Here is a 13,182-nt window from a genome sequence, read left to right as displayed (position 1 = left end):
CAGCTTTTCATCTGAACCAACCTATCGTGGTGCCTGCGGCTACAAATGACTTGGAGGCTTCCAAGTTGTTGGATGTAGTCAGGGCCCTAAAAATGTATGTTTCCAGGACAGCTGGAGTCAGGAAGACTGACTCGCTCTTTATCCTGTATGCGCCCAACAAGTTGGGTGCACCTGCTTCTAAGCAGACTATTGCTCGCTGGATCTGTAGTACGATTCAGCTTGCACATTCTGCGGCTGGACTGCCGCATCCTAAATCAGTGAAAGCCCATTCCACGAGGAAAGTGGGCTCTTCTTGGGCGGCTGCCCGAGGGGTCTCGGCTCTTCAACTTTGCCGAGCTGCTACTTGGTCAGGGGCAAACACGTTTGCAAAATTCTACAAATTTGATACCCTGGCTGAGGAGGACCTTGAGTTCTCTCAATTGGTGCTGCAGAGTCATCCGCACTCTCCCGCCCGTTTGGGAGCTTTGGTATAATCCCCATGGTCCTTACGGAGTCCCCAGCATCCACTTAGGACGTTAGAGAAAATAAGAATTTACTCACCGGTAATTCTATTTCTCATAGTCCGTAGTGGATGCTGGGCACCCATCCCAAGTGCGGATTGTCTGCAATACTTGTATATAGTTATTGCTTAACTAAAGGGTTATTGTTGAGCTATCTGTTGAGAGGCTCAGTTGTTATCATACTGTTAACTGGGTATTGTATCACGAGTTATACGGTGTGATTGGTGTGGCTGGTATGAGTCTTACCCGGGATTCAAAATCCTTCCTAATTGTGTCAGCTCTTCCGGGCACAGTATCCTCACTGAGGTCTGGAGGAGGGTCTTAGTGGGAGGAGCCAGTGCACACCAGTAGTCTAAAAGCTTTCTTTATAGTTGTGCCCAGTCTCCTGCGGAGCCGCTAATCCCCATGGTCCTTACGGAGTCCCCAGCATCCACTACGGACTATGAGAAATAGAATTACTGGTGAGTAAATTCTTATTTACTCACCGGTAAATCTATTTCTCGTAGTCCGTAGTGGATGCTGGGCGCCCATCCCAAGTGCGGATTGTCTGCAATACTTGTTTATAGTTATTGCCTAACTAAAGGGTTATTGTTGAGCCATCTGTTGAGAGGCTCAGTTATATTTCATACTGTTAACTGGGTATTGTATCACGAGTTATACGGTGTGATTGGTGTGGCTGGTATGAGTCTTACCCGGGATTCAAAATCCTTCCTTATTGTGTCAGCTCTTCCGGGCACAGTATCCTAACTGAAGTCTGGAGGAGGGTCATAGTGGGAGGAGCCAGTGCACACCAGGTAGTCCTAAAGCTTTCTTTAGTTGTGCCCAGTCTCCTGCGGAGCCGCTATTCCCCATGGTCCTTACGGAGTCCCAGCATCCACTACGGACTACGAGAAATAGATTTACCGGTGAGTCAAATCTTATTTTCTTTTGTGCATTTCTTCTAGGGCATGTCCTGTAAAATGTGTTAATATTATCGCTGTTGTTATTAATTTTATCATTTATGTTTTTAACAAGTCATGTGTGTACAGTTCCTTAACTAGCATTGTGCGAGCAGTGTTTAGCTAGCTAGCAAGTGTCTGAAAAGACACCCTACAGCCAGTATTGCTGCTGCCATGCCGCCTGAGGCATCTTACAGCATGCACCCTGCAGTCTGATGTTGCATTCTAAAATGTACATCTATGGAAGCAGCAAGTGTTTCTGGAATTTGTATTCAAATTCAAATCATGATAACGATGTCCACAAATAACCATATACTGTATACTGACCTGGATGTTTCTCAGTCCCTCTATCAGATAGTCACCAGTAACAGCATACAAGACACAGAACAGCACAATGTAAATCTTCAGGAAATTACCCATTTTGGAAATGTGCTTTATCTCTCTGATAGCAAAGTATTATAGAGAGCAGCAGAAAACATGTTAATTATTAATAGAAGGTCAAATATTGCACATCCATGTCAAATGTATAAGTTTGTTGTACACTGTCCCTGTTAAATACACATCTTTCTTAGATATCATTTCTGGGAAAAAGTGTTTGCATTGCAACTGCAGTAATTAATTAGTAATTAATGTACTACATGGGGACCGATACTGAGGGATTTAATTATTAACACTAATTCAAAGGAAATTCTCTGAAAACAACCATTTCCATTTAAGCAAGCTTCCTGCCAACCGAAGCATCATAAAGACACAAGAGAATCATCCAAAATAATAAAATTGTGTGTGTGTGTGTGGGGGGGGGGGGATAGGGTTGGGGGGTATGGGTCACACAGGTGAACTCGGCTGGCGGTGAAACTTTGAAATCTGCTGAGGGACTTTTAATTGGAATTCAGTTAGCCGAATTAAGATAAATAAAGATGAATCTAGTCCATCAGTCAAAGTAAAAAATTGAGAAAGAACTTCAGATCCCCACTGCCAAAAGTGGCGAGTAGATAATCATCCAAGTAGGAAGGACGGGGGAGTCAAAACAAGACCACAAATGCAACAACAAATGCTGAACAGCCATACAGTCAAATATTAACCAGCACCAACCTACTCAACAAGTGGCCGAATGTAACGCTTGTAACTAGCCGATTTCCATCAGCCTTAAGACTTAATTTCGGGAACTGAGGAGCCCACTGACGCTGCAGAAGTGGCAGCTTCGGGTCTAAACGAATGCATACTGAAGTCATGTGGGGGAAAGGTCCACGCTGGGCAGGCAACGCCGCAGCATCCAACTAAACTGATACCTTGTCAGTGGCAAACCATCATAATGTAAAAGCCAACAACCCTCCAATGAGGGCCAGTGCCACCGGACAAATTCTCCCGTCCACCGAGGGCACCAAGGTGACCCACCGGCCCTTACCAAACTGATCTATTTTAGAGCGACGCAGCCTGCACAGAACATCAGAACGCAGCATAGTTGAATTTGTCCTTTTGGAAGAGGCAACCAACTCAGACACCCTAAAGGCTCCATGAAAAGCCATGGAAAAAGCCAATTCGAATAAGAGCATTTAAAAATTTGAAACCGCATTGAGAGGCCATCTCCTATCATGGAATTTGCGCAGGATGCGCCCATGCCCTCAGAGCTTTAGCTATGAGGAAACTATTTGAAAAATCTGGGTTACCTTTTAACTTGGAGAAAAAGGATATCCCGACGAGATACCGAGATACTACTGCCCTAGATCTGCCGTTTACAAAGAGTTGCCAAATAAAGGAAAGAACTAACCGATGCCTGCTCTTATCTCTAGGCCTTTTGTCATGGGAAAACACTTCCCACTCCTTCTAGGCCTGGCCTTGAGAGTGGCTGGGGCGAGAGATAGCTCAGCTAGTTCCTCCAATCTGACTCGATAACCTGCAAAACATAGGAAGGGCAGGGCACACCGACAGCAGCCTCCGGAGCTATTAAACGGAATCTATCCCATTGCCCCCTAGACAAGGTGTTGGTAATACCGTTATCGGCCCCAGGTACATGATAAGCATGAAACAAAACATTGCACTGCATGCTAGTCAGCACGAGCTGCACCAACACTTGCAGTACCAGCAATGCCTTGGCTCTTTGATTATTCACCTGTCAAAGTCGAAAAATATTGCAGTACACACACCACGTACAAACTACGCACAGATGGTCTCCGTGCGCGTACTTGCTCTGCTGTGCGTGCGCATATTCGCAATTTGCGTATGGTCGCTCCTGCGGTCCTGTGTATTAGCGCGTGGTATGAGTATTTACGGTAGAGTTTGTGAACGCATGGAAGGCTACCAAAACATATTACATGGGGGGCGTGGCCTGGCTGCTGAAGGAGGCAGAAGCATTCTGAAAGAGCTCCTGTGACCCAGGGCTTCTTTACTTTTATAAACCCCTCTCCGGGCTCCCTAATTACCCTCAGCATCCCACCTGTTCCTCCTGCTCCCCCTGCTGTGCCCCCGTTAGTGCCGCGGAATCAGGGAGTAGTTTTTACTGCTCCTGCGGGTTGCGGCCTGCGGGGCTCACACGAGCCGGGAACCTCAAATTCCTCCAGCGGCTCCAGGGCCCTTCAGATCGGGCCGCGGACCTCATCCGGAGCTCCATCCTGCACACAGCCGCCAGCCGCGGCCAAGAGATGCTCCTTGCTGCCCGCTGCTCACCTTTGCTGCCCGGGGATCCTGGAACTCGCCGCATGGAACGGAGCCGACGAGCACCCGGCGGCCATCTTTACTGCGGGTCTGCCCTGGCTGTCTCTCTCCCGCTGGGCCCCGGCCGTGAGTACGATCCCCGGGCTTGTAGTCAGTGGTGCCCCGGCGGGGGGAGAGGGGGGTGGACCATAGGGCTGTGCATTATATCAGAGGTAGTGACCTCACTGCCGCCCGCAAACGGCCTGCAGCGCTGGTGTGCTCCCCATTTGTTTCAACTGGCTCCCTGCTCTTATTGGAACTAGTACAGTTTATCACCCGCTGCTGTCACTCATATACAACATAACCCTTCTGACCGGTGAGAGACGCGGAACCTGGGGAGTAGCGCCACGGCCGCATATTTCCTGGCGCATGGTGTCTCGTATCCACACCTACACTAGACCGGGTCAGATGTCCTGTCGCTATGAGTAGCCATATAGCTCCCTAGCTATGTGTCTGCCTGCCTGATGTTGCCCTAAGGCCGCGTGGGGGCTTTTGCACGATGACGGTCCACATGCTTTTGTATTGCCGAGGATATGTGAAAGTGTAATACTGCACTGCTTTATTTGAAGACCGATCTCATGGTGAGGGGGATAAAGAAAAAAAAGTCCAAGACCAAGCCGGACGCGATCCCATCCCCTGCGACCCGACATTCGTCGGACCTACGTCAGTTCTTAACTACTCCGACCTCAAACCCCGCTGCTTCCTCTATTGTCCCGGCCTCCCCGATTCTGCACGGTCTGGTAGACAACATGTCGTCACCTGGGAATCCACAGCATCTACAGGCCTCCTCTTTGTCTGCAGAGATTAGCGAGATCCTATCTCATATTAAATCACTTCCCACAAAGCAAGATTTTTCGGCCTTGGAGACTCGCTTGCTTTCCACCATCACTCAGGAAGTAACAGCGCTTCGACAAGACGTCTCAAATTGCGGCCCATGTAGATGTTCTGGAACGCCATGAGTCGTCTAGCTTGAATTCTCTAACTAAATTTAGGGAGGTGCTTTCCCATCAGAGGGGCGATATCTCTTTTCTCATATCACGTATTGAGGATTTGGATAATCGCGGCCGGCGAAATAATATCAGAGTCAGGGGCCTACCTGAGAGCGCTCAACAGGCTGACCTGACGAATGCCTTAACTACAATATTTGGAGAACTTATTGACCTGGACCCGAATAAGGACATCATATTTGATAGAGCACACAGAGCCCTCCGTCCTCGCGGCTTGTCGTCTGACAGGCCACGCGATGTGATTTGCAGGCTCCACTATTATGTCCAAAAAGAGGAAATAATGAGGTCGGCCCGTCAGCTGGACAGTATTGTCTTTCAAGGAGACAAGATTCAGTTATTTCCTGATCTCGCCTGGTCGACCTTGCAGCAGCGTCGAGCCTTGAAGCCTCTCACTGACTCCCTTAGGAAACTTGAACTGAAATATAGATGGGGCTTCCCTTTTTTCCTTCAGGTTTCTCATGGTGGCAAGGTCGCGAGTCTCTCCAGTCCTTCGGACTTACAGGCCTTTATCACGACCCTGGGAATACCTCCAGTACCGTTGCCTGACTGGGAAGCTTTCCATCACCTGCCGGACTTACCTGTTGTGCTCCCTCCAGACGACGCGTGGCAACAAGTGCGTTCCCCGCGGACGCGGGGACTACTCCTAGTTCTCGTTCTTCTGAGCCTCCCTGAAGGGGAGGTTTCGTCCCGTGCTGAAGTGAATTCTCCTGTTACTCTGGTCACACATTTGAATTTTTCTTCCCCTGTCTTATTTATTTTCTTAGATATTGCTATGTGTTGCTCACACATGAGATCGGTTTTTGTAGATGTTGCAATGGTTTCATAGATGAGTGATGGGGTATCGTCGGTATGTTATCTTGATTTTGTTTAAGCTGCGTCCTTTATTTCTGTGACGATACTCATTTACATAATTGCTCAGCCTTCATGAAACTTTACTAGATGGTTTATAAATTATATATATATATATATAGATATGTATACATATTTTTTCGGGATCGGTATGAAATACCTCCAATCAAAATCCCGACGTTCAAAATCCCAACACCAATTGACCGATGGTCAAAATCCCGACATGGACAAAATACCGACATTTAAAATACCGACAAGGTCAAAATACCGACATGTAAAATGCCGACAGGTCAAAATACCGACATGCGTTTTTTTTTGTTTTTTTTTGTGTGCATGTCGACATAAGTCAACATGGACACCATATAAAGTGTACCGCATCCCCTCGCATGGCTCGCTGCGCTCGCCATGCTTCGGGCACGGTGCCTCGCTGCGCTCGGCACACCATTATATTCCCCCTCCAGGTCCACTGGGATGGTAAAGTATGAACAAGTCGGTTTCAATGAAAAAAATAATGAAAAACTCATGTCGGTGTTTTGACTTGTCGGCATTTTACATGTCGGTATTTTGACCTTGTCGGTATTTTAAATGTAGGTATTTTGTCCATGTTAGGATTTTGACCTTGTCGGGATTTTGACCATCGGCCAATTGGTGTCGGGATTTTGAACGTCGGGATTTTGATTGGAGGTAAACTGACTGCATCCCTATTTTTTCTTTATTTTTTTCTCTAAATGTTTCACCCGTGCCTATGTGCACTCCTTGGTAATACTTTATATTTGTTTAACTTCTATTTTGTGGATGGCCGCTGTCCTTGGCCCCCCGTAGGACCCCTATTATGCTGCATCCCCTGTTTCTTTGGACTGGGAGTCGGCAGGATTCCGCTCCTGTCCTTTTTGCAGCTGTCCTTCTTCTAATACTATCATCTCTGTTAAATACTATGGTACTTTGCGGCGTGGTTTTCCACTCTGCATCTTCCTTTCCTCCTTTCTCTGCTTTCCTTCTCTTTCTATTTCCTTCCCTTGCTGCTCTTCCTTTCCCCCCTCAAGTGTCTTTTGTAGGGAAGACCATTGTGAAGCTCTTAGGTCTGCTGTAATGATGGGGGTGAATGATTTACATGTAACTACCCTTAATGTTAAAGGGTTGAACGTTCCTGAGAAAAGGTCTAAACTCCTCAAATGGCTTAGAGATGAGAAAGTTGACGTTGCTTTTATTCAGGAAACGCATTTTAAGATGGGATATGTGCCGTCTCTAAAATGTCACTACTATCCTCATGTTTTCCTGTCTAATAATTCTGCCGGTAAGACATTAGGCGTGGCTGTATTATTGGCTCGCCACCTGCCTATCCTTAATGTTACCTCCCATAGACTAGCTGAAGGTAGGGGGTTGCTGGTAAAATGCGATATATACGGCCAACGCTTTTCTTTTTTGAACGTATATGCTCCCAAAGCTAAACAACCTTCCTTTTTGTCCTCGGTTTTGGAAATTGCTGAGTCTCTCTTAGAGGGGGTGGTGGTGATGGGAGGCGACTTAAATTGGACTCTTGATCCCCTTATGACAATTCCTAAAAGATTTCTTGCAGGCCGGAGAGGGAGCATAGGGGCGTGAGATGCACCCTGCTCGACCACCAGCTGATTGACACATGGAGACTGACACATCCTGCCGAGACAGATTATTCCTTTTTCTCACATCCACATCAGACATATTCTAGAATTGATTAACTGTTTCTGAGCCACCGACACCTACATCTTCTTTCTGATGCCTCTATAGGACAAATTGTGTGGTCGGACCATGCCCCTGTTAACCTCACATTACGCCTTCCACCCAGTACACATCGCCAATGGTCCTGGCGTTTTAATGACACTTTTTTACAGGACGCGGACTGTCGGTCTCGAATTGACAACACCTTAGATTCCTATATCTGTACCAATGACCTAGATGACACTTCTAAGATCTCGGTCTGGGAAGCACATAAATGTGTCATTAGAGGGGTTTGTGTCCAGATAGGCTCTTTCCGTAAAAAGCAGAGGGAGAAACTCAGGGGTGACTTATTGTCTAGGATACAATCTCTCGAGCTTTTACACAAGAAATCCCAAACCCCACAACATTATGCTGATCTTGAGGCTGCTAGGGCCGATCTGAATAAACTGCTCTCTGACAGAGTAAAATTTTCTTATCGGAAGTGCCGTAGCAGATACTACCAATGGGGTAACAAACCCGGGAAATTACTGGCCAAAGCCCTTAGAGAACAACGTGCACTCACTTTTATTCATACCGTTAAAAATAGTCAAGGTCAGTCCCAAAGTGAGACACCTCACATCGCTAGGGCCTTTCGGGCATATTATTCCACCTTGTACAACCTTTCCGGTCCGACCGGAAGAGCAGATAAGCTGTCCCACCAAACAGCCATAGCTGACTACTTACAGGCCTTAGACTTCCCCACGCTATCCACAAAGGAAGCAGAAGATCTAGACGCCCCTTTCTCCACTGAGGAGGTTATGAAAGTTATTGAATCTTCTCCCAACGGCAAAAGTCCAGGCCCTGATGGGTATACCATTGCTTATTATAAAGCTTATAAGGAGAAATTGGTCCCTCTTCTCACGAGAGCCTTTAACACTATATCAGAACACTCGCCCTCTCTCGAAGCCCATATTGCAGTTTTACCCAAGGAGGGCAAAGACCCCAGTCTTTGCTCCAGTTATCGGCCAATCTCGCTATTGAATATAGACATAAAACTTTTTGCCAAACTGATTGCAAATCGCCTCAAACTACTATTGCCCGGTTTGATACATGGAGATCAGGCTGGATTTGTTTTAGGCCGAGAAGCCAGAGATAACACCTCTAAAGTGCTTAACATGATTCACTATGCTGGCCAGTTTACGTCCCCCTCAATCATGTTGTCGACCGACGCTGAAAAAGCGTTTGACAGGGTGGACTGGGACTTTCTGTCTGGCATACTGAAACATCTAGGGCTAGGCAATACCTGTTTTCAAAGAATCCTATCTCTTTATTCTTCACCGTCCACCAAAATTAGGATTAATGGCTCCCTTTCTGATTCCTTTTCTATTACCAATGGCACACGACAAGGTTGCCCACTATCCCCATTGCTCTTTGTCCTTTGTATGGAAACATTAGCTCGAAGCATTAGGGCCAATCCGAATATTTCAGGCTTGCTGATAAAGGGGATTGAATACAAATTGGCTTTATATGCTGATGATTTACTCGCTATAATTTCCAATCCAGTCACCTCTTTACCAAACCTGATGGTAGAATTTGAGAAGTTTGGAGCCCTCTCTAACTTCAAAATAAATTATTCCAAATCTATTGCCATGAATTTAACTACCTCTCCTGATGTAGTAGAGGGTCTGAAACGCGCCTTCCCTTTTACTTGGCACAACAACAAATTAAAATATTTGGGGGTGCTACTGTCCAACGATTTATCCAAATTATTCTCCCTGAATTTTAGCCCCCTGCTGGCATAGCTGCGCCTAGACTTCCAGAAATGGAAGAAATTAAGATTATTGTGATTTGGCAGGATCAATGTTGTCAAAATGAATGCCCTCCCTAGGATATTATTCTTTCTCCAGACCCTTCCTATACACATCCCCCTACTTTGGTTCCGAGACGTCCAGACTCTTATTCGTGCATTTGTTTGGGGATGCAAACCACCTAAGTTTAAGCACGACATTTTATTTAGGAGAAAGCATCAAGGTGGGCAACAACTCCCACATATTTCTAGTTACTGTCATACAGTACATTTGAATAGGATTCTGGAATGGTCACGGGCTAAGGATCGCAAACAATGGGTTCTTCTGGAGGAAGGTTGCCTCCCACATTATATCGAAATTGCACCCTGGCTTCAATCCTTCCAAAGATTACCCACCCCACGGTCTCCCCCACGCTTAAATTATGGGCCACGCTGAGATCTCGGAGTCATATATCCTCCAAATGGTCCCCCTTAACCTCTTTTCTCCATAATTCCGAATTTGTTCCAGGTCTCCATGGGACAGCTTTTGCTCCATGGGCAGAAGCCGGGATTTTCAGGGTCGGTCAGCTGGTGAGCTCGGGTAGGGTGCGCTCATTTTCAGATATTCAGTCTCATTGGAATATACATAATGCTGATTTTTGGAAGTTCCTGCAGGTTCATCATTTCATAACTTCTTCCAAGAACCTTTCTGATATAACTAGGGATCTCACAGTGTTCAAAAAACTATGCGTCTCCCCTAGTTCTCCTATACATACTATATCACTACTTTATGCGCTGATCATGGAAGACTTGTTTCCGCAACCTCCTGCCTTCATGTCTTCCTGGGAGAAGGAACTGCCAGGGCTACCTACACGGATCAATTGGGATTCCGTATTTAGTAACGCCCAGGCGAGCTCTTTATGCTTATCAACTTTAGAGACCCTCTATAAACTCATATATAGGTGGTACAGGACTCCTCTTGTTCTTAATAAAATGTTTCCCTCTCTCTCGAATCTTTGCTGGAGGTGTAGAAACGCCCCAGGGAGCTTTGTGCACATATGGTGGGACTGCCCTCTTATAACTCCATTTTGGACAGAGGTATTCAAGTGTTCCGAACTGATAGTGGGGGATGTAGTCCCGAAAGACCCGGGTTTTTGGCTCCTCACTCACACCTCCGCGAGTGCGCATTCCTATAAATGCTCCCTATTGAGACATCTTAGCAATGCAGCAAAAGCGGTTATTCCAACTCTTTGGAGATCCACCTCACCTCCCTCGATTAAGCTATGGTTTACAAAGATTGATTACTTTTTAGACATGGAAGACCTTATCTCCTCATCTGGGAAAACCGTTAACTTCACAGCTATCTGGTTTCCCTGGTGTGACTTTAAAGAGTCTCTTGTGTATCGGTCCTATATGACTACATAGTTCTTCTACCATTCCGGGTAAGGTGTCTTTCTAATGTGTTTCAGATCCCTAATTGATAAAGTTCCCTCCCTTATCTTCCATAGGACTCGTCCTTTCTACGCAGACACTGTCACCTGATCCTACATTTCATTACTTTCCCCTTCTTTTTCTTTCTCCTCTTCTCTCTTTTTCTCTTTTTTTCCTATTTTCCTAGGCTGTTTTGTTAGAATGTTCCCCCTTTATATGTTCTGATGTAAAATAAGCAGACAACTTTTTTCCATACTTTGGGAGCTTTAAACGAATTGTATTGACAAATATGATATGCGATGATTTTGTCACCTTCTTTTGGAAATGTATAGTTGTAATGATTTGTCTGCTGCTTTAATTAATAAAAAACAGTTTACATAAAAAAAACATATTACATATTTAATCCAAATAGTGCACAATGTACACATAGTTTCCCTGCACCACATCAGAAAGTAACAGCAGTTTAAATGGTATCAGAACAAAGGGATTCACCTTTACAGGATAGGAGGGGACAGAACAAGGTTATAAGGTGGTGTTTGGTATCCAGCTGAAGGGTATTTTAAGGGTAACATTCCGGTGTTGGTTTGAGAAAGATCGCATGTTCCTGCGGATAGTTATGTGCAGGAGCAGAATATAGATATAAACTGTATTTACTGTACATTATGTATGCGGCGGGAATCCAGAGGAGACCACCCACAAGAGCAGTTGGAAAAGACATCGCCTACCTATTCAAACCGACCTATGACCTCTCCTGTACTGTAAATGACCATCCCTGTGTCCAATGGACAAAGAGATTACAGTATCCATTGTGTTATGTTTTGGATGAATTGTATAAAGAGAGCCTGCAGCAGGCCTGGTCAGACACAAGACTCACAACGTTATCTATCAGATGACGGAGCACCAGACTGGGTAGCGCGGCGAATCCACTCACGTATGTAACATTGACTGTAGCCATTATTCTGTTGTATTGTATTGTTTATATTGTAACCCCCTTTCAGCAATAATACGCTGTGGTATCGGAACCCAGTGGTTTAGCCACAGACTGGTGTCGTGTCTTTCTTTCCCTGCTAAGGTTTAAAGTGTAATAGCATCACACTGCATTGCTGCATAAGGTTTAAAGTGTAATAGCATCACACTGCATTGCTGCATAAGGTTTAAAGTGTAATAACATCACACTGCATTGCTGCATAAGGTTTAAAGTGTATTAGTAACGCATCACATTGCTGTATAAGGTTTAAAGTGTGTTCATTGGGTGTGTACGCGCTGTGTGTACTTTGTACCGTCAGCGCAGCATTTGTACGCTAAGTCTGTACACAGCACGGGACTTTGTACGCTAATAGCGTACAAAGTACGTAGAGTGTGTATTAAGTACAGCAGCCGCAGCGGCTCCATGATAAAGTGTATTTAAGGTGTGTTTAAGGTATAGCTTTCATTCCTGCATATAAGACGGCATTGTCAATTGGGGGCTCTCACGGGATATCACGTTCTTAATGATGCACTGTACATTACAAACGCGGCTGTAATTGAACAGCTCCAATAGACGCATTGAGAAGCTGATGAAAATGACATCCACGTTAATGTATTGTTGTGGTATCAGTAAGCCGCTGATATGAAATTCAAGGGACAATGCGTTTCTCATAATATTTAAGATGCTAAAATGTATTTTTATTGTTGCAAAACAAGGTTCAAATAAGTCATATTGTGTTTGATTCAGATTGGATTGTTTATCTGTTAAGTAGGTTTAAAAGTACATTTAAAAGTTGCTGCATAGCCTTGATATAGTTTTTATTTTTAACTCAGGCCTAAAATAACTTCTGGTGCTTGTATGATGTATGATTTCTTTGTGACAAAGGAATCTGCATGGTCTGTCCTCCATTTTGGACTAACCTCATGGCCTGTCCACCATTTTGTGTAACCCTCATGGATGTGGAAGGGGGAGGAGCAGCGGCCATTTTGGGAAGGTCATTTTTCTAAATGGCTGATTTTCAGTCTGCTCAGAATAATCAGCTTTCCTTGGTCACATGAAACACGATTTATGCGTTACCAATGCATTTATTTAACCCATGCCATAGTCAATTACAAATAGTTTCAATGGGGCCTAGTGAAAGTTAATAGTGAGATGAATACTTGATGTAAGAATTACACACAGATATAAACAAAGTTTTTTTTTCTTTTAGCTCTAGGATTTAGTTAACTCTGCTTGCTATAAGATAGCCATTGAAATGCAAATTAACCTGTGTAACTGCTTTTTCCTAGCAGTGAAAAACCACCTTTACAGGCAGCCAAAAGCACATAGCATTGACATG

The 13,182-nt window shown here is 45.0% G+C and overlaps 1 protein-coding gene across 1 annotated transcript in view; it reads right to left on the bottom strand.

The window, feature by feature from the left end:
* Positions 1-1,883, bottom strand: part of ITIH3 (inter-alpha-trypsin inhibitor heavy chain 3) — a 401,722-nt gene extending 399,839 nt beyond the window's left edge. Inside the window, exon 1 of the mRNA XM_063940620.1 lies at positions 1,766-1,883. Coding sequence (XP_063796690.1) covers positions 1,766-1,858 — 93 coding nt within the window. The 5' untranslated portion in view covers positions 1,859-1,883. The remainder of the gene's footprint in view (positions 1-1,765) is intronic.
* Between the last annotated feature and the right edge of the window lie 11,299 nt (positions 1,884-13,182).

This window comes from Pseudophryne corroboree, chromosome 9 (genome assembly GCF_028390025.1).
Source record: "Pseudophryne corroboree isolate aPseCor3 chromosome 9, aPseCor3.hap2, whole genome shotgun sequence".
NCBI classification, from domain to species: Eukaryota; Metazoa; Chordata; class Amphibia; order Anura; family Myobatrachidae; genus Pseudophryne; species Pseudophryne corroboree.
The sequence above is the reverse complement of the archived record's forward strand: the minus strand, read 5'-3'. Positions and strand labels throughout refer to the sequence as shown.